The sequence below is a fragment of the Tarenaya hassleriana genome, unplaced genomic scaffold (genome assembly GCF_000463585.1).
Source record: "Tarenaya hassleriana unplaced genomic scaffold, ASM46358v1 Cleome11, whole genome shotgun sequence".
Lineage (NCBI taxonomy): Eukaryota > Viridiplantae > Streptophyta > Magnoliopsida > Brassicales > Cleomaceae > Tarenaya > Tarenaya hassleriana.
Window position 1 is genome coordinate 147,268 of NW_010961290.1, and position 17,404 is coordinate 164,671.

At 39.4% G+C, this 17,404-nt stretch overlaps 5 protein-coding genes and 1 long non-coding RNA gene across 6 annotated transcripts in view; 5 read left to right on the forward strand and 1 right to left on the reverse strand.

The window, feature by feature from the left end:
- The window catches only part of LOC104805939 (ankyrin repeat-containing protein At2g01680), a 3,010-nt gene extending 1,490 nt beyond the window's left edge, over nt 1–1,520 (reverse strand). Inside the window, exons 1-2 of the mRNA XM_010530658.2 lie at nt 902–1,520; nt 2–171 (exon numbers count right to left, since the gene is read on the reverse strand). Of these exons, the coding sequence (XP_010528960.1) occupies nt 2–171; nt 902–1,244 (513 nt within the window). The 5' untranslated portion in view covers nt 1,245–1,520. The remainder of the gene's footprint in view (nt 1; nt 172–901) is intronic.
- Nucleotides 1,521–4,312: 2,792 nt separating this feature from the next.
- Nucleotides 4,313–5,449, forward strand: LOC104805084. Its single transcript, XR_770435.1, has 2 exons — nt 4,313–5,235; nt 5,332–5,449. It is a non-coding gene; the product is annotated as an uncharacterized LOC104805084 (long non-coding RNA).
- Nucleotides 5,450–7,075: 1,626 nt separating this feature from the next.
- LOC104805085 (nudix hydrolase 18, mitochondrial) lies at nt 7,076–9,033 on the forward strand. The gene is made up of 5 exons (XM_010529505.2): nt 7,076–7,495; nt 7,938–8,043; nt 8,123–8,206; nt 8,307–8,435; nt 8,522–9,033. The coding sequence occupies exons 1-5, from the start codon at nt 7,425–7,427 to the stop codon at nt 8,663–8,665; spliced, it is 534 nt and encodes a 177-aa protein (XP_010527807.1). The 5' UTR covers nt 7,076–7,424; the 3' UTR covers nt 8,666–9,033.
- A 409-nt stretch (nt 9,034–9,442) lies between these two features.
- On the forward strand, nt 9,443–11,553 carry LOC104805086 (CRAL-TRIO domain-containing protein YKL091C). Its single transcript, XM_010529506.2, has 6 exons — nt 9,443–9,723; nt 10,346–10,604; nt 10,796–10,832; nt 10,914–11,031; nt 11,123–11,233; nt 11,316–11,553. The coding sequence occupies exons 1-6, from the start codon at nt 9,652–9,654 to the stop codon at nt 11,451–11,453; spliced, it is 735 nt and encodes a 244-aa protein (XP_010527808.1). The 5' UTR covers nt 9,443–9,651; the 3' UTR covers nt 11,454–11,553.
- A 74-nt stretch (nt 11,554–11,627) lies between these two features.
- Nucleotides 11,628–14,570, forward strand: LOC104805088 (aspartate-semialdehyde dehydrogenase). The gene is made up of 7 exons (XM_010529507.1): nt 11,628–12,289; nt 12,703–12,789; nt 12,871–12,915; nt 13,017–13,112; nt 13,196–13,297; nt 13,712–13,866; nt 13,963–14,570. The coding sequence occupies exons 1-7, from the start codon at nt 11,729–11,731 to the stop codon at nt 14,042–14,044; spliced, it is 1,128 nt and encodes a 375-aa protein (XP_010527809.1). The 5' UTR covers nt 11,628–11,728; the 3' UTR covers nt 14,045–14,570.
- A 140-nt stretch (nt 14,571–14,710) lies between these two features.
- The window catches only part of LOC104805089 (RNA-dependent RNA polymerase 1), a 5,359-nt gene continuing 2,665 nt past the window's right edge, over nt 14,711–17,404 (forward strand). The window contains exons 1-3 of the mRNA XM_010529508.1: nt 14,711–15,140; nt 15,590–16,137; nt 16,219–17,383. Of these exons, the coding sequence (XP_010527810.1) occupies nt 15,622–16,137; nt 16,219–17,383 (1,681 nt within the window). The 5' untranslated portion in view covers nt 14,711–15,140; nt 15,590–15,621. The remainder of the gene's footprint in view (nt 15,141–15,589; nt 16,138–16,218; nt 17,384–17,404) is intronic.

A 17,404-nucleotide genomic window follows, 5' to 3' on the forward strand; every position in this document is an offset into this window, starting at 1 on the left:
CGGTTTTGCCGTTCTTCCTAACGATTCTGGAACAGCTAGGATCCACGTCCAGCATCACGTTCACGACATCGAAATGGTCCTGGACTGCCGCTGAGTACAGCGGGCTGGTGTTGGATGAGTCGCATATTCCACAGAGCTCTGGCCATAGGCTCAGTAACTCCTTCACGATTCCTGAAAACATGAAAGCAGGTGTGAAAAAGGAGAGCCATGTGCCCTGATGTATCAGAAGCATATAGAAAAAACTTATATTTTGTCAGGAACGGCAGAAATCGAAGGTTTGGATCGACACTTGTTTCAGGAAACAACAGCAAATACTAAGGCTAGTCTGAGGGAAAAACTTAATTGGAGGTCTATATGAAGAAATATGCCCAAAAGAATGACCCAACACCAGCAAAATCTATTGAGCTGCAAGAATGCAAAACTCAGAAAAATAGAGTTTCTACTCAATCTGTAAAGGCTTTGATTTGATCTCTGCTGAGTATTCGATATTCAGACCAAACTCGAAGAAATCTGACTGAGTTAAGCTTGGAAACCATCTGTTCTTGAGATATCCTTGTCTGACAAAGACACAAAGAAAAGAGTCCAAAAACGCCAAATCTCCAACGCAGACTAGAAAAAATGGAAAGCAGTATATGGAAATAAAGAAGACAGAGCCAAAGAACCAAAGAAGTGGATGGAACATAAACAACACAATAGAACCGAAACTCATCTTCTCTACACCTTTCTCCTAAGTGGAATTCCATGGAAGATTGCGCATCAAACATTGGAAATAAGGTCTTGACATCTCATGCAGTTGTACAACACAATACAGATACTAGGCCCTAGCTATAAACTCAAGAATCAGCATAATCCATCAGAACCCGGAACACCCAAATCACACAACGGGGGAAATTGAACATACCCAAGTGCCCACGCTTGGCAGCGACATGAAAGGAGTTCAAGTCGGACTTGGATCTGATCTTCACGGTCTCAACATTACAGAACCTGATCAAGTAGCTGAACATCTCCTCCAGATTCTCCGCGGCGGCGATGTACACTGCGGTCTCTCCGGCATCGTTTTGCACCGCCATCAGATCAGAGACCGCCAAAGAAGACGATGTCGACGACGGCGACGGCGACGGCTCATCGGAAGTTTCATCCCTAGTCAACCTGTCGAGTATCTGCTTCAGATGATCGAGGTTCCCTGATCGGACGGCGGAGAAGAAAGCTTGGTGTGTAAGAAACCTCAGCTGCTTCGCCTCCATAACCCCAAAGCTCTGAGCTCTGAAACTTTCTCTCTCAAAAAAAAATCGCAACTTTCGTCAACAGGTGGATCCTACGCTGATTTCTCTACAATCATCTCACTCCGAACTCTGCTTCGCGATCCATGTGAAACCGTGTCAGATTCTTGCTTTCTTTCTTTTTCCTTTTTGGCCTTTTACATTCTTTTCTGAATTTTTGTCTTTTTGAATTATTTTTTCAAGCTTTCTAAGGATTTGCTTTTGTTGGAGAGTTGACACCAAAGTGATAATGGACCGTCTCTACATTTTCCTTCAATAATTTTATGCGATTGCTTACAACCATGAAATGATTGCCATCTTTTTTTAAAATAAAAACAATATAGCATTTTGTTTTTTTCTTTCACATTTTTTTTGTTCTTAGGATATTTTTTTTTTAAAGTTTTTATTGTAAGATATAAAGTTATAAGACTAAATCTAGTTTTAATTTCCAACTACCAATAATAATTATGTCTTGTTGTGGGTCGCTGGTCGTTGACAATCCCTTCCATTTTTTTTATTCATCATGTTTTCGTAAATATAAACCCTAAATGCACGATTTTTATATTGATCTGATTATTAAACTATATATGTCAGTTTAATTAAGATTTTCACAATATATATATATATATATATATATATATGTGTTAGTGAAATTTACGGATAAACCCTTGACCGTTTTTTTTTTGTATTGAAGTTTTGTTAGTCCATTTTTGTAACTCGATTTTAAAATAATTAGTATTGAATTGAATCTATAAATATGCATTATGAAATTCCAAACTCGTGTGGCCCGATTACATGTAGTTGGGCTTTTATTATTGAGTGGGGTCCTATATTATGGGCCTGTTCAGCCCATTTATTTCTATTGTTGAGATATTTATCATTTTTCTATTATATTTTGTGCTGAAGAGGCCAGTATATTATTATTGTATATTTCGATGCTTCGCCACGTCGTTATCGCACCGTCACCATCGGCGTAACGGCACCGCCACCGCCAATTATCAACCTCTCCGTCACCGTCATTTTCATCGTCAACCACCGTTTACCAGTTACATTTAATTTCCCAATTATTATTTCTTTTTTGGTACTAGTTCCTCCTTGATGACTGTATGCAATAAATACAAGCTCGTAGCAGAAATTCGAAAATGTAAAATAAAACCTTTTTTTTAAAGGTAGAAGAAAAGGTCATACGGTGGAATCACATTAGCCACGTATCAACGATGGTGAGAGACATTGTTTTTAAGATGTGATGATGGTTGAAGTCTGCTATTTTTGGATTTATTCACATATTAATAACAAAATAAAAGGAAAAGTTTCCAAAACTCACATATCATATGGTGGAAAATTTTATGCATTCCATAAAAAAAAAAAAAGATGACGTGATGTGATGAGCCATCTTTGAAATCCTGCTTGGATCCGACGTGGAAAAACCACATGTCAAGTAGTTCATAGTTTTTATAATTTCGATATTTATTTGAATATAGCGTTATCGTTCAATGATACATATCTGATTCTAATTGATTTTTTATTACAAATATTAAATCGAATAATGGGTTGGTTGATCCAAGAGATTGCCCCACGATTGTCTTGAAAGAGTCCATCAGTGAACGTGGAGATGGAGGCAGGAGTCTCTCATTAACCGCTCCTCATAAATTGAATCTCTCGCGTTACTATTTTTATTATTACCCCCACTAATAATTAAATATTATTTATATATTGGAAGACTGATAAAAACATGCAATTTTAGATTTTATGCCATCACAATACACACACGTATATATATATATATAGAGAGAGAGAGAGAGAGAGAGACTCGTAGAAGTTAGTCGGCTACCTATCTTTACTTCGTTCAAGATTTAACATTTTTTCCATCTAAATTGGAACTGATTTCTTTATAAGGAGATAACATCTCTATGCATGGAACGATCACATGCAAATTTTATTAATCATGTGAAATCCGAACTACTAAATTCTCAAAAATTTACTATTATAGAGAAAAGTAATCGAATCAAATCAATAATTACATCATTGTTATATAAAAAAAGTTTGTATCTATTTCGTATTTTAATCAAATAGAAGATAAATAAAATTGATGGTATAATTAAATGGGGTGGTGAGAAGTGTTGTTGATTATAATTAAACTCCAAAGAGGGGGGTGGGGGTGCACCAAAAGCCATGTGGGGATTCCGACCATTTCAACCGACACGACTTTGCTCGAGTCTTCCTAAGAAGGCGACATCTTCTACATTTTTATTTATTTATTTATTTATTTATTTATTTATTTATTGTATTCTTAGTTTATTGCAAAAACAAACTTCTCCATGCCATGCCTTTTGTGATGTGCAGATTATATAAATAAAACATCGTTTTCAGAATTTTGTTTTATACGGAATACTTAAATACATGAGAAAAAAGAGGTTAGGTTTTAGCTTTCTTTAGTGTATAATTATATATATTTGACAAAACTTTTTTAAAAATATTTTCTTAGTCTACTTCCCAACGACCAATCAATAAATGATAAAAACGATTTTTTTTTATTACAAACAATTTAATTCTATAAATACTCAATTGCTATGTTTTGCAAGGGTTATTATTGTTGTTGTTGATTTTGTTATTACTATTATTACCAAATTTCGTAAAGAAGACTTTTATACTCCTTTGATTGAAAATATTGGAGAAGCATGAAGGGGTAACCAACTTGAAAGTTAGGAAACAGTCTTTTTTATCATTTGTTTTCCAATGTAATCTTTGATGGGTTTATTGGCCAATTCGACCGAATGGAGCCAAACCGGACAAATTTTCAACTAATTCTAGATATAGACTAGGGATACATTTAACCAATCCGGGTAAAGAAATTCATTTTTTTTATTAAAAAAAAAAAGAGAGGCATGTTACGAAATTATTGCAATTTGCAAGTGATGCGGAACCACATATCCCGAGAGACCCTCGTGGTCGGGTCTAATTCCAGATTTGTCGGAAATAATTTCGGCATCCATTATTTTTTTATATATATATAGAGGGCATCCATTATTAATCCTATACAAAATTAATGACCCTTTTTTTCTTTATTTTTTTACTCTATTTTTTTTTCCCGCTGGAACGAGGGATTCCAACAGGTGAACTATGATTTTTTTGTTGATATAACGTATAATTATATTAATATTTCAAATTTTCAACTACATGCAAGTTAATATTGTTTATATGTGTGGTCCGTGTGGAGAACCCCTAAAGAATCTTGAGAATGCAAGACCTCTTACTTCATCGGTTTCATCTCTCTTATGATTCCTCTTAGAATGTTGGTGCAAGTTTTCTGTGGCTAAGATTTGTGGTAACACATCGTGTGGTGTTTTTTGTTTCATGGTCCATATATATATATATATATATTTTAATTTACTTTTGGATAATGTACTTTGCTCATATGTTAGCATATATAGTATTAGTATATTCAGATATATGATATGCCCTTGATGTACGCTATATATTATTCTATTACATGTTTGTTTTGGTACGTTAAAAATAACCCGATTAAATTAAATATTCATGTCATATTTTTTGTTTTGTTTTAGAAAAGCTATTAAAGTTGAATCATAGTAAACAGGGCGCGTAATTTAGTTAATATGGTTCATATTTACCCTTTAAAATTCTATATATATAAATCTTAATTTTGGATTTGTAGGAGTATATTTAAACAAGTAAATCATATTTTATTTTAAAATTAAGAGATGGTATCATATAGTAAATGAAAAAAATATCGGGTTTAGAAAATAAAAAAAAAGGAGGTTAAATTCGAATATAACTAGAATTTTAGAGCTGAAATAAGAAACAAAGTGGGAAAGTGGAGGAAAAATGCTGCGGAGATTTAGATAGGTATAGAATATTCGCATAGATTTTTCAGGAGGATAAGATGCCTGTGTTTAGTGGACACGTGGACACAACCCAGCCCTCTCAACATGCCACGACGTCAAAGGAGCTAGCACACGTATGCATGGTTACATATACGTGTATAATATATTTGCTAATTAACCTACGTAAATGTATGTACGTAAGTATTCATGTACACATACACGATGCACAGGTAACGGCGCATGACACATTCCTCTAGAGGTGAGTAAATTTCAACATTATGCTGCTACCAACTTATAACAATCGTATCAGCATGAAACTAATTAATGGATTCTTGATAACTTTCAACATAAATGCATATATATATATATATATATAAACTGTGTGCTTGTGAATCATTTTCCCTCTCTTTTGAAACATTCTAAAATGGTGGCTGGAAATTAATTTCATGCATGAACCCCATCCATACAAACTAGTATTATATTTTCGGCCTTTGCCTCGAAGGTGGTGGTGGAAATGTTAAATATTTTCTCTTTCACACACATTTGATAAAGTCTTGCCCAAATAAATTCATTGAACCTTGTTCTACGTACACATTTATTATAATGCGTGTTTATACAGTGTATAACATTATTTACCAAGTCCCCAGTAGATTAACAAATAATATAATCCGGAGAAATCGAAAAAGTGATCGCCATTCTTTTGTTTGTGTAAGAGCTTACAGCCCATATAACATCATATTCCATGATGTTTAATTAAGAGATGAATAAACGTTTTAAACTATACGTACTGAGCTCGAGATTTTGTGTACTATATGGTAAGACTAGTTACGTACGTATTAAACGCAGTAAAAGTAAAACTCGACGTGGCGGTAAATTGAAAGACATGTGCAGGATTAATTAATGTTAATGAAAGGGAGGAGTTGTTTGGAAGGAACGTGCCGCTGTCCCTCGAAAGTCTAACATGTATCCGCAACCACAGAGTAAACATAAACAGGCCGCGTGAGCCGAGCGACTTTTAAATTAATCGGCTCTTAATTACGATTAGTAATTAATCAACCAAACCCTCCGACACCGAAACCGCACAGAAACTCCTTCACAGGGACCGCGTTCCAATTATTAATTACCTAAATCATTGCCCGTCTGATTTTATTATATGGTCCTAGTACAGTTTTATCTAAATAAAAACTCGAGTTTTCGTTACACGTATGCTATAAATCAAGCCGTAAATTAACGTGTATATATACGTCTTCTTCTTTTAGATTACGGTTGCTCTTTCAACCCTTATAATTAATATATATTTATTCAATTCTGTACTTCCTAATGAACAATTCCAGACACAGATGCATTCAAAATCTGAAACATTCACGTGCCCACGGATTACATACATGGAGTTATATCCCTCGGAGAAAATACAAACGACAAGATAATATATTTGAAAATTTTGATTGGTGTCGAGTCAGTTGTGATGTCACATCGTTATCGTAAAGAGTACGTAAAGTGCTCCAATGACTGCGTGGACGAAATCTTAATCATAGCTCGCCGACGTTTATCATTCACATAGATTCACATGTGTCTAACAATGTACCATCGACAATTCATTCCTTCATGTTAATGTTTCATAGACTTTTACATTTTAAATTTAAATTCAAAATTTTTTAAGCCGCGTTCGAGAATCGCATATCCAGAATTATGTAGAATGTTGATAGACAATGTTGATCCATTTAAAAACATCATATATGCACACAACTGGACCCTGATGTTTAAAGATGTCAAAAATTATTGAAAATACGATTATGTATATGTGATTTGATAAATCAAGAGAATTGAATAAATGCTTTTTTTTTGTCCTAAATAAAAATACAGTATATTGGGTCATCTAGTAAACATAAATATTATTATTATATGATAAGATGAGGGAAAAAAACAAAAGAGAGCGGCCGTTTTCTATATAAAGGATAAGCCACTGGAGGCAGAGACAACGTCTCTTGTCTCATCCCCAACTTCTTCGTCATCATCAACATCATTCTCTACTCTCTCTCTCTCTCTCTCTCTCTCTCTCGTATTTCAGGCGCAACGGTTCCATTAAAACTTCTTTCATTTCTAGAAGGTTAAAAAGATTACAACTTTCGATCCGTTAACCAACCTAAGATTCGTGGGTTATTTGTTCACTTTCCCATTAACCAACAGATTCTTGTTCCTTCCTCTCTTTCTTTGCTCTTATCCCTCTGAAGCACAGAGCTCTCAAACGCAGCTCTGCCTTCTTCATCTTTGAAATCAGGGTTTTCCTCTCTCGTCTTGTGTTCTTGTCGGATATTTGACAGAAATGGTTTGCTTGGTTTCTCGTACGGGTCGCCAGTTCCAGAGATACAACAAGGGTCGCCGCCAAGTCGTCGGGTATATACATATATACATACCCGCGTACATATAATATATATTTATATGTGTAGATCTGCACATATATGGTTTCCTGGGTACTCTGCGTTTTGGACGCAAACGCTGGTTTTACATATAGATTTAACCCTGGACCTCTCCTGTTCAAGGAGAGCGATTGCGATTCTACTCGCTTATAAACTGTTATATATGAATTACCAAGTTGCTGAATTCATCATCCAACTATTTAAATTTTGCTGGAAAGTCCTATTAACTAGTTCAATTTAAAGTAATTTGATTGGCCCGAGAAGGACCCGGATGGGTTATTTCGCAGAAGGATCCATATTTATTACAAAATCTGCAACTTTCCGAAAAACATTTGACTTTTTGGGTTACATAATTGTGTGATTTAATATTCGTTTCTCTTTCTTCTCTTTCTAATACGGGAATATGGGGGGAATTGCAGATGTATTCCGTATAGATTCAAGATATCCAGCGATGGCACCATCAGTGACGAGCTTGAAGTTCTTGTCATCACTTCGCAGAAGGGTCACGCCATGATGTTTCCCAAGGTATGATCCTGTTTTTCTTCTTAACTATTTATACATGTGATCAATCTGGTGCAATAATAACTATATGAAAAATTTGCAGGGAGGTTGGGAGCTTGATGAGTCTGTAGAAGAAGCAGCTTCTAGAGAATCCCTTGAAGAAGCAGGAGTTCTTGGCAGCATTGAGGTATGTATCATCTTAATGTGTGTTGTATAAATGAGGAGTTCCTTTTTCTGTTTATATATACATTTTATTGAAAGAGGGTGGGTTTGGGTGATGAGTGCAGAGTCAACTGGGGAAATGGGACTTCCTGAGCAAAAGCAGAGGGACGTTCTATGAAGGGCTAATGTTCCCAATGCTCGTCAAAGAGCAACTTGATCTCTGGCCCGAGCAGCACCTCAGGCAGCGCATTTGGGTCAGTCGAAAGAACGAGGATCTTGATTGATGATGGGTTCTCTTGTGGGATTAAGGGAAACTGACGTGTTTGGTATGCATATACAGATGACGGTGGAAGAAGCGAGAGAGGCGTGCAGGGATTGGTGGATGAAGGAAGCTTTGGATATTTTGGTCGAGAGACTTTCTTCTTCTCCAAGGAAGAAACCATCGCCTACTCTGTTTGCTGGCACACAGATGGACCTCTCCTGATATGGTGATCATCCACATCTCTGTAGATACAAATTTAGATGTCATGGATCGACTAGAGGACGGACCAAACGAGCGATAGTTGCAGGAAGAAAAATGTAAGATTTAGGAGGAACTTGTGTTGTGTGCTTATGCTTTTGCTTAGGAACAAGGAAATGCTTTTGGGGGGGAGGACAAGCCCACTTGTAACAGTTGTGTTTCCTCTGTCATGTTCCCCCCTTTGTTTTTGTTCTTCTTCCACCTTAGAAGAATTTAGTTCCCATTTCTCCTCTCCCAAAAAAAAAAAAAAAAAAAAAAAAACATCTGGACAATTTCTCCACAAACCTGTAATTGAAGTGCAAGTGGTTACCAATTTCACAATGGTCATCCTCTATGATTTGCTCTTTTACTCCCCAAATAAAACCTGTGATGAAAGAGACATGCAATACTATACGACTGGTTAGATATGCAATACTTTTGTTCATTTATATAAATTATAAGACCGAATATTATTAATTTCAACCCATATCTCTCGGCCCAAACTTACGAGCCCATGTGCTTATGCCTCATCTTTGATCTATTATTTATCTTCTTTAGACTAATAATCTTTAATCCTACCAAGACTTCTACTCTAATTAATTTTATGAAGATTTTTTTCGGGTTTAGTCTGGTTGCTTAATTCAAACTCTCCCCATCACACACAGATACAAATTAAATGCTTTCCCAAGACAATTCAAACTCTTAAATCTACGGATTAGATACCACGAAAATCCGGATACGATCAAGTGGTAGGCAAAATCCCTAAACCACCAGGTCCTCCAAGTGTTATTTCTCTTCCACAATTATTTGAGTTTGGTTTCTCGTCTGACGATCTCAACGACTTTAAATCCCTGACCGTGGACTTGTCCCAACCCCCTTTCAAGTCATTGTTTTGCACTTTTCCTTATTTTGTTGTGTTCTCTCTCTCTCTCTCTCTCTCTGCAACTGTCAGGAGCCGAGCCACAGCAACAATGGAGGAAAGCCAAGGATTTGCACTGACCCAGTTGAGGAAATCGATTGAGAACCTCGGTTGTTCTACAGAGGTAATCGAAAATCGTGAATCTCAAGCTTCTTTTCCCTCTCGTTTAGCTACTCCGGTTCATAGGTTTCCTGTTCTTGTTCTCTGCTTTGTGTTTTCTTTCTCTGGTCGAGGTATGGGAATCCGACACGATGAGTTAGTTGCCTGTTCGATAACAGTTTCGATTTTGTGGAAAAGGTCGTATCATCTGGTTAGTCTGGTTCAGGGGGGTTTCTGTTGTTCGTTTTGGTTCGGTGGGAAATGAGTCGTTTGTTTAGGTTTGTGTCTCTCGTCTGAATCCAGTCGAAACAACGGACGGAAGTTATGGAACGTTAGTGCTTTAAAAGCTCGGGCATTGAAGGACATATGGGCTTTCTTCGGCTAAAATTGTGTGGACGAGAGAAATGGAGAGTGTAGTTTGCTCTTGTGTTCTTGATTGGCTTATCTGATCGTCCTGTTAGTTTCGTAGATATCTGAGTTCTGCTGTTTTTTTGTTAAAGATTTGTTTCTCTCTTGTTCAAGCTTAAAGTCTTCTCCTTTACTCGTTTAGGTTCATGGGTCTAAAACGATTCCAATGCTCGAGTTTTCTATTCCGACCAACTAGTTGATGGGGAGTTTTTGACTGTTTTTTATTTGTGCTTTGGTAGAAGCATGAGAATCCGACATTGATGAGGTTCTTGGTGGCAAGATCAATGGACCCTGAGAAGGCAGCGAGGATGTTTGTGGATTGGCAGAAGTGGAGATCCTCCTTTGTTCCTCAGAGTGGTTTCATCCCTGATTCCGAAGTCAAAGACGAATTGGAATCCAGAAAACTCTATCTTCAGGGTCCTTCCAAATCAGGACACCCAGTGATGATCGTCAAAGCAAGCAAGCATTACCCTACCAAGGACCAAGTTCAATTCAAGAGTAATACTCTTAAACTTCTCTTCTTTCATCTTACTTGCACGCAAAGGATATAGTCTCCGTGGTCACAATGTCTAAGATTCGACTTGTATTGGATGCAAACAAACTTATGGAGAGGGTTTTAGGACAAAAAGTTTCGGTCAGATACGTTATATAGAGCTATTTCACTTCCTTCAATGTGATTTGTGTTGCAGAATTCGTCGTTCATATGCTGGACAAGACAATTGCAAGGTGTTTACACATTATGCAAACCGCAATTTAAAGTGTTACTTGTTCAGTGATTCACAATGGAAACCTGGTTACTTGTTTCAGTGGCATCAAAGGAAAAGAAGTAGGAAATGAGAAGTTGATAGGCATCCTTGACCTGCAGGATATCGGGTATAAGAATGTCGATACCCGTGGATTGATAACTGGGTTTCAATTCTTACAAGTAAGAGCAAAATCTTTCGGCTATCACTGAAACCGTTGCAAGAAACAAAAGGGTTGGCTCATATTGGTATTTTTGATAACATCTTTGGCAGGCTTACTACCCGGAACGACTGGCAAAATGCTACCTTTTGCATATGCCGAGATTCTTCGTGGCCATCTGGAGATTCGTTTGCCGATTCCTCGAGAAAGCAACTCAAGAGAAGGTGTTTAGTCTCTCTCATCCACTTTCTTGTCAGATGTTTGTGCATTAAGGACACTGCCGGTATAACTCGTGGAAATTTGCAGATAGTGATAGTGAGGAATGAAGAAGAAGGAAGGAAGATGGTGGAAGAGGTTGGAGAAGAGGCCTTGCCTCAAGAGTACGGAGGCCGAGCAATCCTCACTGCCCTCCAAGATGTTGTTGTCCCTTCTCCTCTTTCTTGATTCTCTTCTTCCTTAAACTCTCATTACTTAGTTTAATATCTGCACTTTGTTTACAATTGTCGACTACAATATTTCTACTAACGTCGTTAACTCTCTGCCCCCATATGCTCTTATATCCCTTAATTGACGTCACGTATTTGTAATAACGCCGTTAAATTCATATACAAATGAGACAAATACTGATTAACAACTAACAAGAACACCAAACCCCACCCTTGTCTTTCCTTCAGCCGCCTTCCTAACTCCGCGTCTCCTCCTTCGTTACGGCGACGACAATGGCGACGCTTACTCATCAGGCCCCACGTACCCATTTCCTCTCCGGTCTTCCCCTCCGTTCGCGGCCTCGTCCCTTCTCCGCGAGGGTCAGGATGTCCCTCCAGGAATCAGCGCCGTCTCTCGCCGTCGTCGGCGTCACCGGCGCCGTCGGACAGGAGTTTCTCTCCGTCCTCTCCGACAGGGATTTCCCCTACAGCTCTATCAAGATGCTCGCCTCCAAACGCTCCGCTGGAAAACGTGTTGCCTTCGATGGCCATGAGTACACGGTGGAGGAGCTCACGGCGGAGAGCTTCGACGGCGTCGATATCGCGCTTTTCAGCGCAGGTGGATCCATAAGTAAGCAGTTTGGTCCGCTCGCGGCGGAGAAAGGCACCATTGTCGTCGACAATAGCTCTGCGTTTCGGATGGTCGATGGAGTTCCGTTGGTGATTCCGGAGGTGAATCCAGAGGCCATGAAAGGGATTAAGGTTGGGACGGGGAAAGGGGCTCTGATTGCGAACCCTAATTGCTCCACCATCATCTGCCTGATGGCTGTGACACCTCTTCACCGTCACGCCAAGGTCCGATTTTTGGTTTCGATTCTTGGGTGTTTATTCGAGTTTTCGAACTCTGTGTTTGAATGATAGGGATTTGAAAGCTATACGTGCCATTGTTAATAAAATGAATCCGTGAAGATATACGAATTTCTACCGATTCTTGGCAGATGGAAATGTAGAATATTCCCTGTTTGTTGTGATTTCTTTTCGAAGAAATGGATTGAGCTATACTTATGGGAAAATCACTTTTGAGGAAAGAAGAACAGGTGGTTGATCAATCAAACGGTGAAAAATATCAAATTTCTGCAGATTTTTACGGATGGAGTTGACCAAAATTCGTGTATTTTGTGTTGTTTGAAAGAGGAAGATACAAAATAAACACGTGAGAAATTATGAGAAAGTAATGCACTGACTACTTGCTTATTTTCCCCCGGCAGGTGAAGAGAATGGTGGTTAGTACATACCAAGCGGCTAGTGGTGCAGGTGCTGCTGCCATGGAAGAGCTTGTGCAGCAGACTCGCGAGGTTTACTTTCTCTTTCAGCGTTTTCATGGTCCTCTCCTTTCCTACGGTTTCTCTGAGTGATTTCCTTTGTTGCTCCAATAGGTTCTAGCAGGGAGACCCCCAACTTGTAACATATTCAGGCAGCAGGTAACTGCTTGTTGTTATTGTATGTTGTTTTCGAACTGATCAAACTTGAGCTGTTTTTTTTGGTTCTCCATCGATACTCAAATAATTTCTGTGATATGCAGTATGCTTTTAATCTGTTTTCACATAATGCTCCTATTCTCGAGAATGGGTACAATGAAGAGGAGATGAAACTTGTCAAGGAGACAAGAAAGATCTGGGTGAGTGTTATTAAGAGCTATTGCATTTTCTTTATGGTAATTTGATGGTGTTGATGAGGGGTCCCTGTTTCTTGTTCTCCCAGAATGACTCGGAAGTACGAGTGACAGCGACATGTATACGTGTTCCAGTGATGCGTGCTCATGCAGAGAGTGTAAATCTCCAGTTTGAGAATCCCCTTGATGAGGTAATTTCTACACAGCTGTCTAGCCCTTTTCTCATCGCTCCGTATAAGTAGCTCATGTGACAATGTATGTACTTGAGCTATATCTTTGAGTCTTGGTGTCCTAATGATTTCACTAGCTTTCCTCCACGGGTATTCAGTTCATGTCAAAATCGGATCTTGTCTTCCTCCTCCTCCACAAGAGTAATAATAAGCTCACATGGGTTATCTGACTCTGACACAGCTGAGAAATTTTGGCATTGTGCATTTTCAGTGGTTCTTGCTGAATTGTAGTGGGGGCTAAGAATGATGATGAAAACCGGAAGTTTTGGTCCTTCCTGTTGTGTGTTCAAAGGATCAAATGATTTATCAGAGGTTCTTTTTCTGTCATGTTCTGTCCTGAGCTTTTAACAGTTAGTTCTCTTGTCATTTCTGCAGAACACAGCACGGGAGCTTCTGAAAAATGCACCTGGAGTTTACATAATAGACGAGCGTGCTTCAAACACCTTCCCGACTCCGCTTGATGTATCGAACAAAGACGATGTTGCTGTCGGAAGGATACGCAGAGATGTGTCTCAGGAGGGCGATTCCGGGTGAGTTTTCTTCTTTCTTCATTCACATTCAAAATTCTGCGATGGCTACGTCATGTTGGTGTGCTGAAAGGAGAGGGATCTGTTTCGGAATCGCAGATTGGACATATTTGTATGCGGTGACCAAATACGCAAAGGAGCTGCTCTCAACGCCATCCAGATCGCTGAGTTGCTTCTCTGATTCAATCTCTGGTCCTGTTCCTTTGAGAGAACCAACTGCTTGGTTTCTTCAACACTTGACCCAAGTTTTTGTGTGTGGTTTCTGAATTTGGTCTCTTGAGCAATTTGCTGTCTTTTTGGGGCGTTGACGGGTTTTGACCAAACCGGTTTGGTTAATGGATGATGGTTGGTGTAACTCGATCACGAGGAAAGATGGATATTCTCCTTCATTTGTCAACTACGGAGAAGGAGAAGGTGGCAGGAGTAAGAGTAAGAGTGGCTTCAGCTGATAATTTCTCTCACTCCCCAACTCCTTCCTCGTTAAGGTCTTTTAGGAAAATGACCATTGTTGCATTCAAAAGGAGTGGGGGTCCCACATCTGTCTGCTATCCATCGCCTTCTTCTTCAAGGACCTGGGAAAATGACCCACTTTTATCTCGAATCTAGAAATTGAACGCTACATGATGCTTTATTGCTTACAGTTTTAGAATGTATCGTATCCAGTGTTTGACTTCTCCTTTACTTAATCTAGAAATTGATTATTTCAAGTTGCAAAAATCGTATAATTTAACCTGGGTATTTGTATACACCATGATATTATAGAAAACGCATTTTTTTTTAAAGATAAGAATCAACTATTGCGTGAACAAAATAAACTTGAAGAAGTGTATAAATTTCTGTTCCCTCAACTTGACCAGTTCTTTAATCTCTCTTTAATCTTTTAAAGATTCCTGCCAAAAGGATCTTTAAATCATTTTTATGGATCATAACTTCCTATTGGATAATCGGAATAGTGACGTCAGCGATCGAGCTTCTAACCTTCCCATTGGCTCATCGGGGTAGTGACGACAGCAATCGATCGTCAGCAGGAGTAAGGAGTATGCACTGCGAAGCAGAGGATCAAGCCTCAAGAAGAAGACCCCTCTCCTCCGGTCTTGCAGCCTATAAAGAAAACGTCGCCAGAAGAACGACCAGGGTGGACTGAGAAGTGTGAGAGGGAGTGAGTAATCAAGGACACAGACCATAATCTCGCTTTCTCCGGCGATCTCCGGTGGCGTCGATCACATCACCGTCTTCTTCTTCTATGATCCACGACGAAAGCCGCGACCTTTCCTACGGTACGTCGCCATCAGGAGTTTGCTTTTTCTTCGTTTCCTAGTTCATTTTTACAGCTTTAGTTCGGAATTTCGCATTTTCTCCTTTTGTTTTTCTTAATTCCGTGATCTTTAATTCGCTCGAAGCCCTCTTGTAGCCTTGTATGTGCGAATCGTTCTGGTGCTACCTTCCGGGAATTGGTTTCGTCTGAGATTCTCTCTGTCTTGTTCTGATAAAAAAATAAAAGATCCTGTCTTTTTTACATGTTCTTGTCGTCGGAATTCCCTTATTCATCCTCTCATGCGTTACTATGTTTGGGTCCATTTTGCTTTTCATGACCTGATAAGTTGATATCCTTGTGAGGAAAGGAGGAAACTTTTCAAAATTTTATTAGTTTAATTACTGATCGATTTGAGCCTTTAGGTTTCTTCAGGATGTTTTCGATAGCATCACGCTTTTGTTTTGTTTCCAGCAAGTTAGCTTTGAAGAGGAATTTATGAGAAAATGGGGAAGACGATTCAAGTTTATGGATTCCCGTCTGATGTGACGGCTGCAGAAGTTAAGAACTTTCTAGAACAACGCACAGGCCTCGGCACCGTTTTTGCAATCAAGGTCAGGCAGCCGAAGAATGGCGGTGCAAGGTCCTATGCCATTGTTCAATTCACGGCCACGAGATGGGCAGAGCTTATAATCTCACTGGCCGACGAACGCCTCTGGTATGGAAGATCTTACCTCAAGGCCCGGGAGATGTCGCAAGACATTGTCCCGAAACCGAGAGTTCTCTCTCATAACATATCGGATTTGAGAATGCACTTTGGCTGTCAGGTCTCAACTGACAAGTTTTCTGTCCTCTGGCGGGCTGAAAACGTTCATTTGGCATTTGGAACCGGGATGAGAAAACTTCATTTCACGATATCTTGCTGTAATGCAGATTACAAACTTGAGCTGCCCTATGAAAACATCTGGCAGATTGATTTGCATTCACCCAAGGGAGAATCTTCAAAGTATCTTGTGATTCAGGTTTGTTGCCCGCCCGGTTCTTGATTCTGTGTCTGGTAAGTGTGTGTCTAATCTCACTTGATGTAAGTCTTTGATGTGTAGGTAATTGGTGCTCCTCGGATCTTTGAGAAAGACAATGAAGAATCTGTCACGATTCTCTTTGGACTTCGTGATTTCTACAGAGATGGAACCGATGAGGAATGGATTAGAAGGACTGATTTTACCCCTTCGTGTTATGTCGGTCAATCATCTGCCTTCTGTGTGGAGCTTCCTGACTGGCTTGTTCTTCCCAATTTCAGGGAGAATTTCGCTAACTATAAAGAACACAAAGGGAGCACCTTTGTGCTTGAAACCGGCTCTAGTTATTCCTCAAACAGAAATGAATTGGTTCCAGTGGTAGATCCGCCTCCTGGGGCCGATTTGCCTTTTGAGATCTTGTTCAAGGTTAACATCTTGGTCCAGAACGCATGTCTCTCTGGTCCAACACTCGATATCCGTTTCTACGAGCTGCTTGATCAGGATAAGTTTGACAGAGCTTTAATAGATCATGCTCTCAGCAAACTGTTTCATCTGAGGGAGTGTTGCTACGAACCTGCACGCTGGCTCGCTGAAGAATACCGCAAATGGGTTGCTCGTGGAAGGCTTCCACAGTCTCCTGCGATATCTCTGGATAATGGACTTGTTTATGTGCACCGAGTGCAAGTAACCCCTTCAAGGGTATATTTCTGTGGGCCGGAGGTGAACGTTTCAAACCGTGTTCTTCGCCATTACTCAGAGTATACCAGCGATTTTCTCAGGATCTCTTTTGTCGATGAGGAATTGGAAAAGATTCATTCCACGGTTCTGTCTCCCCGGTCATCTCGGAGGAGAACCCACATATACTACAGGATCCTCTCTGTTCTCCGGCACGGGATTGTCATTGGTGATAAGAAGTTTGAGTTTCTCGCGTTTTCTTCAAGCCAACTCCGGGAAAACTCTGCGTGGATGTTTGCATCAAGAGATGGGCTTACAGCTGCGGATATAAGAAGGTGGATGGGGGATTTCAGCAGTATAAAAAACGTAGCAAAATACGCTGCAAGGCTTGGCCAGTCCTTCGGTTCATCAAGAGAGACTCTCAGTGTTAGCAAGGATGAGACTGAAACCATTCCTGATATTGAGATCACAGTTTCTGGGAAACACTATGTGTTTTCCGATGGAATCGGGAAAATCTCGTCTGCATTTGCCGATCTGGTCGCCAAGAAATGTGGCCTCACGGATTTCACTCCATCGGCATTCTAGATTCGTTATG